The 18,876-nt window shown below is 42.3% G+C and overlaps 1 protein-coding gene across 4 annotated transcripts in view; it reads right to left on the bottom strand.

The window, feature by feature from the left end:
• ZDHHC5 (zinc finger DHHC-type palmitoyltransferase 5) overlaps window positions 1-18,131 on the bottom strand; it is a 69,244-nt gene extending 51,113 nt beyond the window's left edge. For 2 of the 4 annotated variants that reach the window (XM_033919948.1, XM_033919951.1), the window contains exons 1-2: window positions 17,592-17,729; window positions 7,986-9,489 (exon numbers count right to left, since the gene is read on the bottom strand). In XM_033919948.1, the coding sequence (XP_033775839.1) occupies window positions 7,986-8,089 (104 nt within the window). In that variant the 5' untranslated portion in view covers window positions 8,090-9,489; window positions 17,592-17,729. Of the gene's footprint in view, window positions 1-7,985; window positions 9,490-17,591; window positions 17,730-17,945 lie in introns of those variants that run through there. The other 2 variants (XM_033919949.1, XM_033919950.1) reach the window with 2 other exon arrangements.
• Window positions 18,132-18,876: the final 745 nt, after the last annotated feature.

Genomic DNA, 18,876 nt, shown 5'->3' with positions numbered 1-18,876 from the left:
ATTTTTGAACCATTTTCTTGGCCCAGAAATCTCAGTTTATATTCCAGTATATACGGTAAACAAGACGGAGATCATGAACCCGGAAAATGATGAAAATTTTGAGCTTGAAGGTGAATAGACATTGTAAAGGATTTCAGTCTCCTGGGCTCTTTTGTAAACAAAGAAGCAACTAGTAGGGAGAAAATATTCTGCAGAATAGCACTTGGGCGCTCCTCAATGAAGGCTCTCGATAAAGTATTCAAAGGCAAGGAGGTAACAATTCAAATGAAGATCAGACTTGTCCATTCACTCATTTTCTCAGTGGTCAGTTATGGACACTACGGAAATAAGACAGAAAAAAGATTGACTCATTTGAGTTTTGGTGCTGGAGAAGGATTTTAGGCATGCTGTGGACCACCAGAAGAACTAACAAATCAATTCTGGAAGAGATCAAACCAGCTATATCACTCAAAGTCCAAATGATGAAGTTATAACTGTCTTCTTTTGGTCACACCATCAGAAGAGAGAGATCACTGGGAAGGTTATCATGTTTGGGAAGATCAAAGGAACCAGCTGAAGAGGGTGACCTGCAATCAGATGGCTGGACACGTTGAAAACAATCATGGAGGACCTTTCCGGACTAGCACAAAACCAATTTCTTTTTAGATCTGCAATTCATCAAGTTGCTAGGACTCGAACACGAGCCGATGGCACCTAACAACAACAGAAACTAACAGTATACTAACTGAATTATGTCGCTGTAAATGTGTAATTAAAGAAACAATGACTCATAATAAGATACGATACAGTCATTTAAACAGTATTTCCCATTTTAAAATGGCAACGCTGCTAGAAATAATATTCCCTCTTGCAACACTATCAATTAAAAATAGAAACAATCTGTAAAGGGAGATGCTCTGTTGAACCGAGAAGCTTCTTTTGATGTTTTGTTAGTGTTTTGTACTTCGGCAGGGTGGGAGGGAGGATTGATAAGGTATTGGGAGGGCCAGTTGTTAAAGACAGGGTATGTCTGTTAGAATTTCTGTTTTCTATGACGTTGTTGATATTTACTATTTTTTTTCTGTTGTGGTTCTGGTGAACTGGTTCCATTCTGTTTTTCATATTGGACAAATGATTAAAAATTTAGGGCCTCTTTTACGAAGCCGTTTAGCGCGGGCCGCTGCGGTAACAATCCCGAAGCCCGTAGAGATTTAAAGGGCTTCAGGGCTGTTGCTGTGCGGCTTTGTAAAAAAGGGGGTTAATGATAAAAAGAAAAAACAAATCAATAATTTTTGTACCATTCCCTAATTGTTTGGAATTTTCAAATTACCTTTGTCCTTCTATAATTAGTATGAAGTTTTTTAGACAGATATGTACAATTTCTTAACTGTTTAATTCTCAGATACCTATTCATAGTTATACAGTTGAGTAGATCACACTCATTCCTTTAAATGTATTTGAAGATGTTATTTATCTTTTTTTTTGTTCAATTTCTTTATTCATTTTTTCATATTACAACAAGTGTATCAAGAAATACATATAATCTTATAAACACACACTTGATTTTCCTTTATGAATACTTTAAGTACAATATATCATATTTATATTCATATTTTTATAATGTTTTAGATAATATGTAAATCATTTAATATGTATGGCAAATATAAATAAAATACCCCCCCAAGCCCTCCCTTCCTTATCTGAAATACACAACAGTTTTGAGATTCTGTATATAGGCTATTTAACATGGATCATCCTAAATCTAATCCAAGCAACATCCAAGACTTTTAGGACTCCTTTTACAAAGCTGCGTTAGTAGTTTTAGCGTGCGCTAAAAACGCTATCACAGTTTAGTAAAAGGAGCCCTTAATGTCTTGTTTTCATTGATATCCTTCTTTATCCAACTTTTGTATACTCTCCACATGGATGCAGGCTTACACTATAAATCACTTTTCCACACCTGTAAATACTAATGCTCAAGATGTGTCATTATGTCTAGCAAAGCATCAATAAAAATTTTTGAACTAAATAAAAAATCAAAACCTAATGCTACATAAGGGAAAGTGCAAGAGTCTTTAGTTGCCTTGAGGATCAGGACAATGCAGGAAATCCACTCTGAAATGAGGGTCTGACAGCTCTACAGCATTTTCTTCCAGATGCAATTTTATGCTTCTTGTACTTGCAGTGACTTTTGCTTTTCAGGATCTGAGGACGATTTAAAGTATTTCTCTACACTGTGATCTTTTTTTAAAGTTGCACTTTACTTACAACTAACTTTAGGGATGCAAGTTATTGTGCTCATGGTCCTCAATGAAAAATATCAGCTTTACAGCGAAAAATACTGGTTCTATATAGGTTTAGTGCATATTCTGTTGCAAGAGTGTTATCCTATTAGAACTTTTTGCTATTTTGAAATCAGAGTTGTAGTTTTTATTTTGATAAAATACAGTACTGTTGAGTCATTGTTTCTTTAGTTACAAATTTACAGCAACAAATTCAGTTTGTATATGGTCAGCTTATGCAGGTATTATCCCTGATGCTTTATGTTATGGCAACTAAGTGATTCATTTTTATCAACTTTGCAACATCTTTTTAAATATCTACCTCTGCAATTCTGCAGAGCTTCTGCTTACATGCTGTAGTATTATGTTAGATACAGTCATGTGAAAAATTAGAACACCCCATGAAATATTCAGTTCTTTCTTAAGAAATGTTCACATATCGATGTCAAATCTTTTTTTTGTTTATCTCTGGAAAAGAAAGTGATGTAATATCAGGTAAACAACAAAACATTTTCCTCTATTTACTCATGAAACAAAAGAATGCACTGGGAGACAGGCCTAAGATCCCGTGGAGATGGGTTAGATGTTCTCTCAGGGTTTCTTTCCATAAACATCTAACCCAGTTCCACGGGGAGAACATCTTTAAAACCTACCAGAGACTTTTCCATTCTATGGACTTTCACAACAAAATTCAAATGTCTGACCAACTGACTTTCCCGCCAAAATTCAAATTGGTGGATTGCCCTGTTCTCAATCAGGTCAGTGAACCCACTATTTACAAAGTCACACTGCAGACTTCAAAGTATACCCTGAAAATAGCCACAGCCATGATGGCTGAAACATCGGTTTCTACTTGACAAGACGCAAGAGTTCTCCCCCCATAAAGCTTATGACGTGCGCCTATGATGCGCTACAATAAGGTGCACCTATAATTTGTGTGCCTACAACATAGCTTTTCCTGCTTTCTCCACTGACTGATCGGACAGTATTTCATTTAGAAATCGGAAAATTTACAGCCTTTACAACGGCTCACAGGATTTTAACAGTGACTTTAGAGCATTGGGACCTCAGTCATTAAAAGTTTTTACATCAGCTAATCCAGTTAAAACCAAAATGTGGCTGGGAGTTGAGACTCCTCAGACCATGTAGTCTAGCATTTGCTCTTGCACCATGTAAAAAACCGTTGGGAAAGTTCCATTGCATCCCTGTTCCTCTCTTTTCCCAATAACACATAGATCAGCAGCAATATTGTCTCTTCCTTCTGAGAAACTGCGAATACCGCATACAAATCTATATGCATGCTCTCCTCCCTTTTAAATCACACTATTAATCTTGCTTGCAAAAAGAAAATTTTATTTAAATTTAAAAAAAAATCTACTCTCTTTGCTCACACCCTTGATACTAGGAAGCCAGTGACGGCACAATATTCCAGTACCCTAGTGAAGCAGAGTGGAAGATATTGTGCGACACCACCCAATATTAACAGAACCCTGGCAAGAAAAAGAAAAGGTCCTGTTTGGCGAATCCAGCACAACAAATGTGGTGCGTAGCTCCTGGGAGGAGACTCCCTAAACTTCAAGATGACACCTGCTTTGGCTTGCTATGTTCTGAATCTGCAAATCTGAAGGCAAGGAAAGTGAAGAGAAGAGGAAACAAAGAGGATTTACTTTAGGCCACTTAGAGAAGACTCTCTTTGATCTGTTGTGCAAGACGCCAGTGAGGCTGCATGAGGAACTATCAGGACTCCATTTCTGAAAGTGATCTCTACACTGCTACACCACATATGGCAGCGAGAGACTTACAGGCAGGTATTGTTAGCAAAAGTCATTACTCTTAAAAGGATTGCACAATCCCCTCCCAGGCAGAGTTTACTCCCACTCCACCCTGACTGAAACCAATCATGCCAGCCTGCTCACTACAGAGAGATGGGCATGCAGCCAGCGAGCAACATCACTGCTACAGAAAGGTTCATGTTTAAAATATATATATATTTTCTGCTGAAACTGAAATCAGAAAAGCAGCTGGACACCAGGATTAACATCCTAGGGACAAAGCAGTAGGCAGAGAACCTCTTGTCCAATACAACTCTACATACCACCAATAACACTCTCTTTTCACATGCCAGTGTACTAAGGATTCATACGCCATCTCAGAATACCATACAAAAAATTGCCTAGCCTGCGTGGTCCACCAAATGTACTATCACCCTGCATTTACCAGAGACATCCCTGGGAGTTGGAGTGTATGCAAGGATTGCTCCAATATGCACAGCTTTATATTTTCAAAACTACGTGCATTTTACCTAGCAAAAATATTTGCATAAGTCCATACAGGTATTTTTTTCTTACGCAGTTTTTAAAGTGAGAGCACGTATGTGCTTTTACCTCGAAAACTGGTGCACAGCACGAGGACCTGCAAATTCTGCAGCAATTTCAGATGGCAAAGTTCACAACAACCTACTAAACCAGTAACCACACAACTCAGAGAGCAAGATGTGCCACGTAGGGCAAGAGCACAAGGATATAGAAGCATTTTCCTCTAGCACTGCAGATCGAGACATAAGGAGCATTTTACCATGCTTAATTCCAGCCTCTTTTTCGCGCCTGGTCTCGGCAGCCATTGTAAATTGGCGGCGTCTTATTTTCAGGCGTTTAGAGCTGGTTCCTGTTGAAGGGGCATTTGAAGTCTTGAAACCTTGCTGGGTTGAACCATCATGAAGTCTACTGTTGAAGTAACTTCTTTCACCTCAGCACTAAATGAGCTACTCGCTGGAACAAGCCAAGTGTCTTGTTCTTTGCTTTAATATTTCTGAGGGGCTGGGGCTGTTCCCTCACACCACACTGCATTATCAGCAATTCTGCCATTAATTGTTCCACTACTATTTTGCTGAGAATAAGTGATTTTTGAACTTTAAGTTGCACTTTATTTAAGCACACATTCGTGCCCTATGATGGTGTGTGGTAGAAGTGAGCTTTGTGATTTGCTCATGCTACCTTGATTTAAGCCTTTGAGGGGCATTTGTTTGCCTGCTCTGTTAGCTCGTATCATAAAAAATTTATTATTGTCTTCATTGTTTATTTAAATTTGTGGGACAATTTTTGGCTGCTGTGTGTGTGCCTGGGCACGTGTATCAGCATAGCTGCTCTTTTTAGTGTCCTTTAAGTATCTTGTTGCAGCATTTTTGAAATATAGTTTTGATTAACTCCAAAGACTAGCATTATGACACCACCTATGTTAATGATGTTAAAAAAGATTAAAACCAAAAGCTTCAGAAACTAAAAACTGAAAGTTAGAATATAAAAGTCCTTAAATAGAAGAAATAGAAAAAGGCTGGTTTTTTTTTTAAATTGAAGAAAAAAAAAATGGCCTTAGAAGGTGGGAAAAAACCACATGAATGCTAAGGACACTTTTTACCACAGCTTAGTAAAAGGACCCCTTTAAATTTAGGATTGGCTAGGTTGATCTTTGCAAAAAGCAAATTTGATCATGTTTCCCCACTTTTGTTAAAACTTCACTGGCTCCCAGTAATCTCTAGGGTTTACTTTATTTATTTTTTTTTTTTAATGTATTCAATTGTTACAATTACATAACAAAAAAAATACAAGAATATCAACTTCAAACATAGCATACAACTGCTCATCAAATAAGGTCCAAGGCAATAATTTATCAATGATCAAGTCCACATTAAGTGGCCAAGAGTGCCAGCACTTTAAAAGGGGAAAAAAATTAACATCTGGCAGGCAAAAAGATGTGGCACATTCTTTAAATTATCAATTATCCTCTCCAGCAAACGAATAATAGTTTTTAAGAAACTATCTGTAAAGGTTTATCTCTAAGAAAATCTTCTAACTGGGCTGGGTCCAAAAACACATATGGGTTTACTTTAAATGTGCCTGCCTAATATTTAAGATCTTGCATGGCATCTTCCTCCTTTAATTCCTCTATCTTGGAATTCTGCGAGACCTGAAATTATCAGATTTATCCAAAAGCTTAAATTATCTTTCCCCTCAATAAAAGGCATTATCTATATTGGAAAATTAGGGAAATCTCTTTACAATAAAAATCACTGAGCTTTGGAATAATTTTCCTGTCCAGCTGCATAACTTGGGCTCTTTCCAATTATTTCAAAAACATCTGAAAACGTAGCTATTTTCAAAAATGTAAATTCCGTTGCTCTCTATATAAATCACTAATTCTTATTATATTTTCCTTTCTTTAAAACTCTTGTAAACCGTGTCGAGCTCTATCCCTATAGAGAAGATGTGGTATATAAGCTTAAGGTTTAGTTTAGAATCACTCCCAGATCTGGATCATGTTTGTATTCTACTGTTCCCTTAGATTTTTGTCACCTAAATGCATTTTTTTTTAGCATTAAATCTTAGCTGCCAAATTCTAAGCTATTCCTCAAGTTTCAACTGATCCCTCTTCATGGATTTTTTTTTTCACTTTTCAAGATGTTCAGAACATATTGGTATTATTTGCAAAATATAAAATATTTTCTAATAAATAGAACTAGACTGAGGATCCACCATAGTGGTTCATAAACAACTCGGCGAAAGACAAAGGCGCACGCCGATAACTGAGCGCAAGATGGAGGTGCGCGCCGAAGAAAATTACAGTTTTTAGGGGCTCAGACGGGGGTTTTTGTTGGGGAGCCCCCCCAGTTTACTTAATAGAGATCGCGCCGGCGTTGGGGGGGTTTGGGGGGTTGTAACCCTCCACATTTTACTGTAAACTTAACTTTTTCCCTAAAAACAGGGAAAAAGTGAAGTTTTCAGTAAAATGTGGGGGGTTACAACTCCCCACACCCCTCACAACGCGGCGCGATCTCTATTAAGTAAAGTGGGGGGGTCCCCCCCACACCCCCCATCAGAGCCGTAAAAACAGTAATTTTCTACGGCACGCGCCTCCGCACTGCGCTCAATTGTTTGCGCGCGCCTTGGTCCCGGCGCGCTTTTGACCTGATACCCACCATAGTGCCCAAGTGTCTTCCTCAGCATCCTCAAATCATTTGTTACACAAAGAAAATCAATCTTTCACAACAGAAGCTGCCTACAGTACAGCGAAGGCTGTGATGTCAGGAATGTTTCCATAGGAATACTAGATTTCAGGAGGTCTTCCTTTTATTTTAACTTTGGTACAAACAATTTTGGTCGAGGTCAAATATTTAGAGAATATTTAGGGCTTTTGATTTTAAATGACAATAAAACACCCAAACGCAGGAAAAAAATGTTAGCAAGCATTTATAAAATACTGGATTAACCCCACAACTCTTAATATTCTCCCCTCCTCTAGCTTGTCTTGTATCCTCCTCTCAGTCTGTGTGTTTTCTGCATGAATTCATCGAAGACACACACATGCATTTTTTTATTCCACCAGAGAATGCATTCAGCAATAAAACCTGTAACAGAAAAACTAGAGTGTTTTGGTACCCTCAAACCCCCCCCTCTAATTAGCTGCAAAATAAAACATCTTAATGTAACAATATATAAATACCTACAACAGAAATTCTAAGTATATTAACCAGATATCAAGCAGAAACAGTATACAACAACACAAGATGCACGGTAAGTGAGGCAGGACATCTACACAGTGGAAAGCAGCAATACAGATTTTTTAAGTGTTATGGAAAGCCTGGAGGTGCATTTCTAAATCATCCATCAATTTACACTTCTTCAGGTAAGATCTCAAGTGCTCTCTCTCATGTGGTTAATAGCTACTTACGTGAAGGCAAAGAAGAGTGTAGTGGCTCCAACAAGAAAGACAGTGGCTGCAGACACTGGGATGTATTTGCTGAGTTTGAATTTCTTGGTGGATCCTGCTGGCATCTTGGAGCTGTGGAAAGGGAACCACCCTGCAGCATAGCCCAGGCCCAAGCAGGGTCACAGAAAGGACATAAAAGATGGAGATGGGGGATGATCAATCTCACTCTTATTTCTTTAATATTTTTGAAGTAAAGAGAGCCAAGATAGGATAGAAGGCAGTTGCTGTGGTCCAAAGGAACACATTTCTGTAGCAGGAAGTAATACCTGATGGACAGGTTCTTCCTCTGTCTCGTATAGGCTGGATGTGTCAAAGATGAAAAACACAAACTTCAGGAGTTGGTATTTTCCCTATAATACTTCCTAGGAAATAGTCACCAGTTAGATATCTCCATCACTGCATATCTTACCAGTGAGACAGAGCCAGGTTCTACTCACTTGCCTCTTTCTTGCAATAGTACCTGTGTGTATGTGCAATGGAATCAGAGAAGGGAAAGAACAAGTGGCAGCTGATTACCAAGCACAGAACCAATACTCAAAAGTTGGTGACACGGAGGACATAAGGTTCTGCACAGACTAAAGTCTCCTGCCCAAGTTTTGCAGTTCCCAACCTAAGAAAGAACACTGCAGTGATGACGCTTCAATTAAAAAAAAAATTAAAAGTAAAGCTAAAGTTCCCAGGAAATTGCTCCAGTTCTTCCAGTTCTCCCTTCTCTTTGTTCTTGTCCATGGACAATGGTTGCAAGGGCCACATTTACTTTTAAATGTTTGGCACAGCTCCTCAACTTTCTCTTTATTTCTGTGCCACAAAGGTCCCTCCACTGGATGCCAATTTCTTCTCCTCAGTTCAAAAGAACACTGCCGTGAGCTGAAGATCATAAGGTAACCAAAATCCAAGCACAGTAATAAACCACAGCCTGCCTCATGGCCTTCGATTAACACAGCCCTTCACCTCTCTCCCTACAATTAAAGCTGACCAATAGCTGCTCCAGTGCTGTGATCCAAATCCACTGACTTTAAGGGCTGCTACACTGTGGAGAGGGTGAAGGAAGATTGCCAGTTTTCATTTTCAGTCTTCACTGTTTTATTACATATTCTTGACACACAAATTCAATGTTTATTTCCCTTACCCCAATCCTGAGACTTAATCCTTTATTTATTCCACTGTTAAAATCTGGTTCCTCTGCAGAAAAGCATCTGCAGGATAAGGAGATGCTGAGAGATTCAAAATCCAATGCTCTGGCTTGCTTCCTCAACTGTCCAAGTAAAAATGGGGGCTTAATTAAAATTTAAATTAAAAAAACAAACAAAAACCATGTGTAAGGATCCTGCCTTAGTCTATTCCACAAGTATTCATTTGCGTATAAAACTCCTTTAAATCAGTCCATTATCTGAAAATAGCTGTTTTAAAGCAAAACATCCCAAGAGTGAAAGCAAGGACCAGAAGAACCGTCAAATCTCTCCTCCTGCAAGTAACAAAAAAAGAAAAATACAAATAAAACATTAGTCAGATGCAAACTAGCCCTGATTTGTGAACAGGATGAGAAAACTCTACATGCAAAAGATTTTTACTTTGTTAACTGGCCTCTCATTTGTTTTGCTCAGCAGCCACAAATGAACTTAAGAGAAGAAATACCATGAATACAAAGATTCCTCCTGCTTTAGCCAAATCTGCCTCAGCACTTGACCATTCCTTGTGGTGGAATACATTTCTTTACATTGGACTTTAGCATTCAGTGTTCTATATCCCAGAAGCTTTTTTTTTTTTTTTTTGCCAGTGCTTACAGTAAGGGGGGTATCATTTTAACCTCAAGGTCCCTGAAACTGAGATAAGAGGAAAAGACATTTCCCTGGGTAAGTGAACATTGTTTTGCTCTGTACTTTGATAATTTTGGGATAAGATAAATTGTAGGTTCCTTTATAAAGAGTTTAAATCTTAAAAGAGCAAACTTTACTTATTAGCTAGTTTCCATAGTATAAAAACTTTTTCCCCATAGAAACTTCAAGTTTAAAACTAGCAGAAAGTTAACTGTCACAGCCTACAACATTAACAAGGCTTAGCTCAGTCTTCATTCCCACCCATTTCTACACTTATAGACTTTATAGTCAATTATAATAAGAGATGTGTTTATTACATCCAAAACAAGCTTATTTTCTACTGGGGAAAGGGGAAAAAGAATAATATTTTTTCAAGAAACTATTGTCAAATTCTTGGAAAGTATGAACAAAACAATTTCATTAGCTCCCAGGTACTTCAACTTTGAAAAGTATTCTGAATATAATAAGGGTATTTTAAAATGTGTATCACAATAGAAAGAGTTCTGAAGCCTTACCAGTCTGGGGGAAAATTATGCCTCTGTTGATTGTTGCAGCATAAGAAATCAGAATATGTTACAATGCTTCTTAGATGTGACTGTATAACTAAAAGGAAGTACGGTATTTATATTGTGAGGATGGAATGCCCATTGTTTATCAAATTAGTCAGAGATTTGACACCAGAAATGTTACAGACACTGTAACCAGGCTGTAAATGGACACCTCACCAATGGTATTTAAATAAAGAAAAATCTTTGATTTAAATAACGACATGGCCTTCCTCAAATTACCCACATTTGGAAAATTTTTTTAGGGGGATAGGGAAAATGGAGGGTTACCGTATTTTCGCGGATATAACGCGCACCATTGTAAAACGCGCACAGGGGTATAGCGCGCAGAAATCACGATGATATGTACAAAAACTTTTCTATACCGCGCTCAGGCATATAACGCGCATGCTGCCCGACTCTCCTTTCGCCCGCCCTGACTTTCCGTGCGCTGTCCCGACTCTCCGTTCACCCCCCCTGACTTTCCGTGCACTGTCCTCCCTTGAAGTCCTGTCCCCCCTTGAAGGTCTGTCCCCATCCTGAAAGCCTGATGCCCCCCCCCGACGTCCGATACATCCCCCCCCCCCGGCAGGACCACTCGCACCCTCACCCCGAAGGACCACCGACTCCCCAACAATATCGGGCCAGGAGGGAGCCCAAACCCTCCTGGCCACGGCGACCCCCTAACCCCACCCCGCACTACATTACGGGCAGGAGGGATCCCAGGCCCTCCTGCCCTCGACGCAAACCCCCTCCCCCCAACGACCGCCCCCCCCCAAGAACCTCCGCCCGTCCCCCAGCCGACCCGCGACCCCCCTGGCCGACCCCCACGACACCCCCACCCGCCTTCCCCGTACCTTTGTGTAGTTGGGCCAGAAGGGAGCCCAAACCCTCCTGGCCACGGCGACCCCCTAACCCCACCCCGCACTACATTACGGGCAGGAGGGATCCCAGGCCCTCCTGCCCTCGACGCAAACCCCCCTCCCCCCCAGCCGACCCGCGACCCCCCTGGCCGACCCCCACGACCCCCCCTTCCCCGTACCTTTGGAAGTTGGCCGGACAGACGGGAGCCAAACCCGCCTGTCCGGCAGGCAACCAACGAAGGAATGAGGCCGGATTGGCCCATCCGTCCTAAAGCTCCGCCTACTGGTGGGGCCTAAGGCGCGTGGGCCAATCAGAATAGGCCCTGGAGCCTTAGGTCCCACCTGGGGGCGCGGCCTGAGGCACATGGTCGGGTTTGGCCCATGTGCCTCAGGCCGCGCCCCCAGGTGGGACCTAAGGCTCCAGGGCCTATTCTGATTGGCCCACGCGCCTTAGGCCCCACCAGTAGGCGGAGCTTTAGGACGGATGGGCCAATCCGGCCTCATTCCTTCGTTGGCTGCCTGCCGGACAGGCGGGTTTGGCTCCCGTCTGTCCGGCCAACTTCTAAAGGTACGGGGAAGGGGGGTGGGGGGGTCGTGGGGGTCGGCCAGGGGGGGCGCGGGTCGGCTGGGGGGGGGGGGGGTTTGCGTCGAGGGCAGGAGGGCCTGGGATCCCTCCTGCCCGTAATGTAGTGCGGGGTGGGGTTAGGGGGTCGCCGTGGCCAGGAGGGTTTGGGCTCCCTTCTGGCCCAACTACACAAAGGTACGGGGAAGGCGGGTGGGGGTGTCGTGGGGGTCGGCCAGGGGGGGTCGCGGGTCGGCTGGGGGACGGGCGGAGGTTCTTGGGGGGGGGGGGCGGTCATTGGGGGGAGGGGGTTTGCGTCGAGGGCAGGAGGGCCTGGGATCCCTCCTGCCCGTAATGTAGGGCGGGGGGGGGTTAGGGGGTCGCCGTGGCCAGGAGGGTTTGGGCTCCCTCCTGGCCCGATATTGTTGGGGAGTCGGCGGTCCTTCGGGGTGAGGGTGCGAGTGGTCCTGCCGGGGGGGGGATGTATCGGACGTCGGGGAGTCGGCCGGGCAAGAGGGCTTGGGCTCCCTCTTGCTCCGATCGTGGATGCGGGTGCGGGTGGGAGCGCGTGCGAGCGGTCGTTCGGGGTGGGGGTGCGAGCGGTCCTGCTGGGGGGGTGAATCGGGCGTCGGGCGGGGTGGGAACTATGTTTTAAAACTTTTCTATACCGCGCTCAGGCATATAACGCGCGAGGGGTATGCGCGGTACGTAAAATCACGTATAACGCGCGCGTTATATCCGCGAAAATACGGTAAGTGACTTTCCAAAGTCACAAGGAGCTGTAGTAACCCAGTTCCCCTGGACTATTAGGCAACTCCTCCACTGCCAGTGATTTCCAAAACTGCTCTGTGTAATCTTATAGAGTCAGGTTTTCAGGATATCTGCAATGATTATGTTCAAGTCTGTATGTAACAGAGGCATTGAATGCAAATATTTCTCATGCATATGTGCTGTGGATATCCTGAAAACAAAACAGGAATATGATCCTCCATGTTAAGGCTAGGCAACACTGCTCTACAGAAGACATTAAGAGACAGCCCCCCCCCCACCCCCCTAAATAAGGCATACTATGAAAAGTAAAAAATTGCTCAAAACGTATTTAACTATAATTACTCTGAACAAGAAAGTGTTCCAACACTGGCTTTCAAAATAGTCCCTCCCACTAAAGCAACAGATTTCTGCTGTCAGAATCAACGGCATTCCATATCCTGGTCAAAGTATTAGACAAAAATCTGTATGTAGTAATGTTCTAAACCAAGCCACTAACTTCATAGGACACTACTGATTTCAATTATTAGGATAAGGATGGGAATTATTTTCAAAGGAGATATGCCTTGAAAATGTTTAAATCAGAAAATAAGCAAGGCTTTCACAGTGCCAGGAGGTGGGACAAGCCAGAAACTGTGTGTGTGTGGGGGGGGGGGGGGGGGGGGGAGGGGCTGGAATTGTCTTCATCTCTCACACTGGAGGAATCAAAGGTGATCCAAAACCCATTTAGGATGATACAGGTACATGGTTCTGCTACGAGACCTAGGATGGACTACCCTTTTCAGGTCCCATCTACCCTTTTCTTAAAATTTTGCAAAAAAAAAAAAAAAAAAAAGGTATTTTATATATATATACACACTTTTTTAGAAGAGGGATTTTATTTACTCTCTTTAGATGAGAAGCCTAAATAAAGAAGAGGATCCCTAACACTACTCAAGGGCAAGTATTAAAAATTTAACATTTTGACCACATTGGATCCCAGGACCACAGACTGTACATCATACAAAAGCAAAAAGCGGCAACAAAAGAGGCAAATGTAGAAGAGGCAATCCAGATACAAAATATTGGATATTGCTTAAAACCAACTTTTTTTAAAAGCCATATTCATCTAGTGAGTGCAAAACTGAACCTTATATACAACCCTAACATGTTATTTCCGGTTTACTTGAGGAAGTGGCAGGAGTCAACAGAGGAACTTCCCACTTGAGGATGAAACATTCTGTACATTAAAGTAATACTTTCTCCACTTGTCAGGGGTAACTGTGTATTATTTTTTAACTGAATAAATATTGCCTCTCTTATTCATCAGTAATGTAACTTTGGGGTGCAAAGAATACACATACTTCAGCAGTCCCACTAATCAGAGAATGAAGCAGCTATTTTAGTTTTATAAATGGAATATGGATAATAATTAGCAAAAATATTGTTTAAATTTTGACATTTAAACTTACAGAATTTGCTAATTTTGTGCGCAGAAGTTTGAATTTTTTTAACACAAAATTCTGCCAGGAGTAAACAAAGGGGTGAGAAATGTTGCAAACGATAATGGAGGGGAGGAAAGGAGAGATGCTGCATGGAGGAGAGAGAGAAATGTTACACATCATAATGGAGGGGAGGAAGGGAGAGATGCTGCAAGGAGGAGAAATAGAAAGGTTTGGCCAAGGGCACAAGGCAAGGAGAGAGCGCGAGTTGGTAGACAGTGGGAAAGAAATAGAAATGTTGGATATGGCAGTGGAAGGGAAGGTATAGAGACGAAAGATGAATTGTATGCATGGGGAAGGAGCGAGTTCAGAAGATGAATAGAATCCAGAGCCTGAGACCAACATGATTTGAATAACAAGATGACCAGACAACAAAAGGTAGAAAAAATAATTTTATTTCCCATTTTATTACAATATGTCAGATTTGAAATGTGTATCCTGCCAGAGCTAGTGTTAGTGAGGGTGAGTTAGGACTTAACAGAGAGAGGAAAAGTCTTTTTTGTTTACACCAGTACAGGGTTAGAGAGGGCAAAGGGTGTGTGTGTTTGTGTGTGTGAAAAGCCTTTTCACACACACATACACAAACCCTTTGCCCTCTATAACCCTGTTCTGGTGTAACAAACAAAAAATCACTCAATTGGACAGGAAAAGTAAATAAAATTGATAAAAAAAAAAAAAAAAAAAATCAATTCATTAGGCCAAATCGAATCAAAATTTTTTTCCCCTGAATCGGGCAGCACTACTTCTTCATCACTTTATTTACTCTTTTTTTGTTTGTTTGTTTTGCTATTTGCTTGGGGTTTTTTTTTATCGTTCTGGGGTTTTTGTTTGTTTGTTTTTTTTTGCTGTTTCTTAATTTGTCCATTTGTCAAATTCCCTTTTATCCGTTTTCATCTTTTTTAGACTGTTCTATTTTCTAATTGTCTAGTTGATTTATATATTTTTTTATGTTGTGTCTGCTGTGTCCTTCTCTCCCTTCTCAAAAAGGCATGGACAAATTCTCCTCCTTGGGTAGTCAGTGCTCTTCCAAGAGGCAGCTGGCAGTACTTGCCTCAAGCTGAAGCTAACACCAGCCCCTCTTCACATGCTCAGTTTTCATGCATGCACAAGAACCGAGCATGTGCAGCTGCCAATAACAGCGTCTGCTTGAGGCAAGTGCTGCCGGTGTTGACTGCCGTTTGGAAGATCACTGGCTGCCCAAGGGGGAGGAAATCTTCAGCTGGCAGGGTTTGGGAATCCCTACCAGCTCAGGTATTTAATATTTTGGGTTGGTGAGCAGGTGGGTGGGAAGGGGTGAATAGCAGAGCTTCAGGGTGAATTCCACACCCACCTACCTTGGCCTAAATCTCACATAAAAACAGGTCACCTGGCTATGCCCTTTCTGAGATCCAATAACAATACTGTAATTTGTTTTAGATACAGGCCAGTATTTAGGTACACAAGTGGCCCAATGTCTGGAAATTTCTTTCTAACATTTGACCCAGAATAACTCAGATCATGGGAAAAGCCAAAGCAGTAATTCACAAATTACCATCAAAGATAGAACCTCTATTACTGCAGAGGGAACACACTCTCACAGGATACATCAGAAAAGTGTTGAACAGCTAAAAAATATTTTATGTATGGAGCCTCATTAAACTGTATGATAAGATATTTACAAAGGAAGTTGACTTATTTTTAGGAAGTAGTTACTGTACTCCTTTCCCTTCAGAGAGGGTCTTCTGTAAGTTGGGGAGAAGAAGGGAAGCTACAGCAGCTACTAAATAGGTCTCCCTAATTTCTTCCCCTACCTACTTAGATAACATTTTGTAAACCAAGTACCCTTTTTATGACCCCAAACACCACTAAATAGCTTATTTGACTTTCAAAAGGGTTTATTTCTAGTCAAATAAATTTACAAAAACATCAAAAGGTCCAGTGTGAGCAGAGGGAGAGATGCATGTGAAGCAATGATACCACTTTCAGAATGATGTGGCAAAAAGTCCCAAGAATTACCTTGCTACTTATACCTCTTTTCTACTACTACAAAATTTAAGAGACACACCCAAGGTTCAAAAGAGAATCCATAAGGATACTCAAAATTATGTTCATTATGTTCCAGCTAATAGGAATCTAACCACAGGTTTACGACTGCCCATGAATTCATAGGTTGCTCAAATGCCAAAACAAACCGGATCTGTCCATAATTGTTTGAAACCATCATTAATGTCATGGTGTGACATTTCTAGCTCCTCTTCAATACCATGCAGAGCCAGAAATTATACATGTTTGAGATATAGCCTAAAGTTCTTTCTGGAAATGTACAGTACATTGGAAATACTGTATTTACAGTATCAGTTGTATGCAAAAGGTACGACTGAATCTCTTCAAGAGAGTTAACCATCAAAAGCAGCTTCAGGGACATGTCACCGGTGTATTTGTTTTATGTTATGTAAACAATGTATCAATAAAATATGAACGATTCTGTTCTTAAGTCAATATGTCTTTATCTACTTTGTCTTGAGTCCCCGGAGGGTGTTTTCCCCTATGACAGAGTCCAGAAGAGCGTTCCAGTTTTCTACCACTCTCTGGGTGAAGAAGAACTTCCTTACATTTGTACGGAATCGATCCCCTTTTAACTTTAGAGAGTGCCCTCTCGTTCTCTCTACCTTGGAGAGGGTGAACAACCTGTCTTTATCTACTTTGTCTTGAGTCCCTGGAGGGTGTTTTCCCCTATGACAGACTCCAGAAGAGCGTTCCAGTTTTCTACCACTCTCTGGGTGAAGAAGAACTTCCTTACATTTGTACGGAATCGATCCCCTTTTAACTTTAAAGAGTGCCCTCTCGTTCTCTCTACCTTGGAGAGGGTGAACAACCTGTCTTTATCTACTTTGTCTTGAGTCCCTGGAGGGTGTTTTCCCCTATGACAGACTCCAGAAGAGCGTTCCAGTTTTCTACCACTCTCTGGGTGAAGAAGAACTTCCTTACATTTGTACGGAATCGATCCCCTTTCAACTTTATAGAGTGACCTCTCGTTCTCTCTACCTTGGAGAGGGTGAACAACCTGTCCTTATCTACTAAATCTATTCCCTTCAGTACCTTGAATGTTTCAATCATGTCCCCTCTTTTCAAGGGAGAAGAGGCCCAGTTTAACATTTGGCGAGCAGTCAGTTGTACAAGTGCCCTCACAGCTTCAGCACCTACCCCCGAAAAAAAAATCCCAGTCCAGATCAGTGCATCACTTCCCTGACGGAAGCACAATGTCTTTTATTATGTGTTACAAAATATTTTCCAAAAAGCATTCCAACGCGCTTAGACGCCGCTCGATCCGGACAGTAACCAACCCCCACGAGGGGCACCGCAAATGCGCCTGGCACGAGACGGCATCGCCACTCCAGCCCCCAAAACCCCGCTCACGGAGACAGCAAAGTCGCACGCGTCCGACTGCCCCTCAAACTCTCACGCGCATTCGGGGGCCGGCTCTCCCCCTCCCCGAGAGCCGCCACTTCTCCCTTAACTCCCCCCGCGTCACCCTACCGTCCAACTCCTTACCTGACGTCCCCGCAGTCTTTCCTTCTCCGATACCCCCCGTCCCCTTTGACACAACTTCTCTCCCTCGGATGCGTCCCGCCTTGCCGGAAACAGGATGCTGCGTCAGAGGAGGGCGGGACCAATCGTGTGGCTGTCACGCATCCCCGTCCGTGGAGAATTGAAGGAAAAAAAAAAAAAAAGAGTTGCGTCAGAAGAGGGCGGGACGTCGGAGAGGGAAAGTTGCGGGGCCTGCGGAGGGTGATCTCTAAGACAGGTGCACGGGAACAGGGTTTGCGAGAATCCTGCCGAGGTAGGAGTAGCTGCTGCCGGGTTCACTTGGCCGTTTACGAGCCCTCTCCGTGACCAACTACCTACCCAGGTGTCCCCCCAAGACGTCCAAGTGCCGCTTCCTCCTTCCTGCAACAGTTCGGCGCAGCCGCATTTGATCTCTCCCCGGGCTGATGCAGCGAGGCTCCACACACTTGACAGAAGCAGAAGGGCTGGAGCATCGGAAATCACCTGATCTACGGGCGCATGCGCGCGTCGTCCTCCCCCCGTGCAACTCTTTAGTCGGGAAGGCGGGGCGGAGAGTTTGAGAATGAGGGAGAGATACCAAATGCAGACACAGGGGAAGTTGCTAAGTTCCTGCGGCTAGTTTGCTTCTTACCACCCTGGTGTGGTGGCCGTGTTAATCCCCTTTCCAAGGTAGTATTAAGAGATAATTAAAAACAAAAAACACCAAAGGAAATAAGGTGATACCTTCTTTTATTGGACTAACTCAATGCATTATGATGATGAGCTTTGGAAGGTAACCCTTCTTCAGATCAGGAAAAAGCAAATGTTGACAAATATCAGTATATATAAGGAAACCAATGCTAGGCACTAAATTCCACAACGCATAACATCTTTATTAAATAATAAATTCCTTTGGAGTTGTTTGAATTACTGAGTGAACAAAAGTCAGAGAAGCTGCTTATTGGCCGCCTTGTGCTTGCCAGTCCTGGCTCTGGTCCCAATCAATAAATTCCTTGTCATGCCAGACTAGTCCAAACAAATGGGCTATCTGAATTACTGATTGAATTACTGATTGAACAAAAGTTAGAGAAGCTGCTTATTGGCCGCCTAGTGTTTGCCAGTCCTGGCTCTGGTCCCAATCAATAAATTCCTTGTCATGCCAGACTAGTCCAAACAAATGGTCTATCTTCATCAACCAGCAGCAGGTAACAGAGAAAAAATACTTCTAGTTATTCGCCCTTTAAAGACTATTGTGCAACTTGGATTGTTTTTCTCTGTCTCCAAAAAGATG

The sequence above is a fragment of the Geotrypetes seraphini genome, chromosome 14 (assembly GCF_902459505.1).
Source record: "Geotrypetes seraphini chromosome 14, aGeoSer1.1, whole genome shotgun sequence".
Taxonomy (NCBI): Eukaryota; Metazoa; Chordata; class Amphibia; order Gymnophiona; family Dermophiidae; genus Geotrypetes; species Geotrypetes seraphini.
Note: the sequence above shows the minus strand (reverse complement) of the source record. Positions and strands in the feature narration are given on the sequence as shown.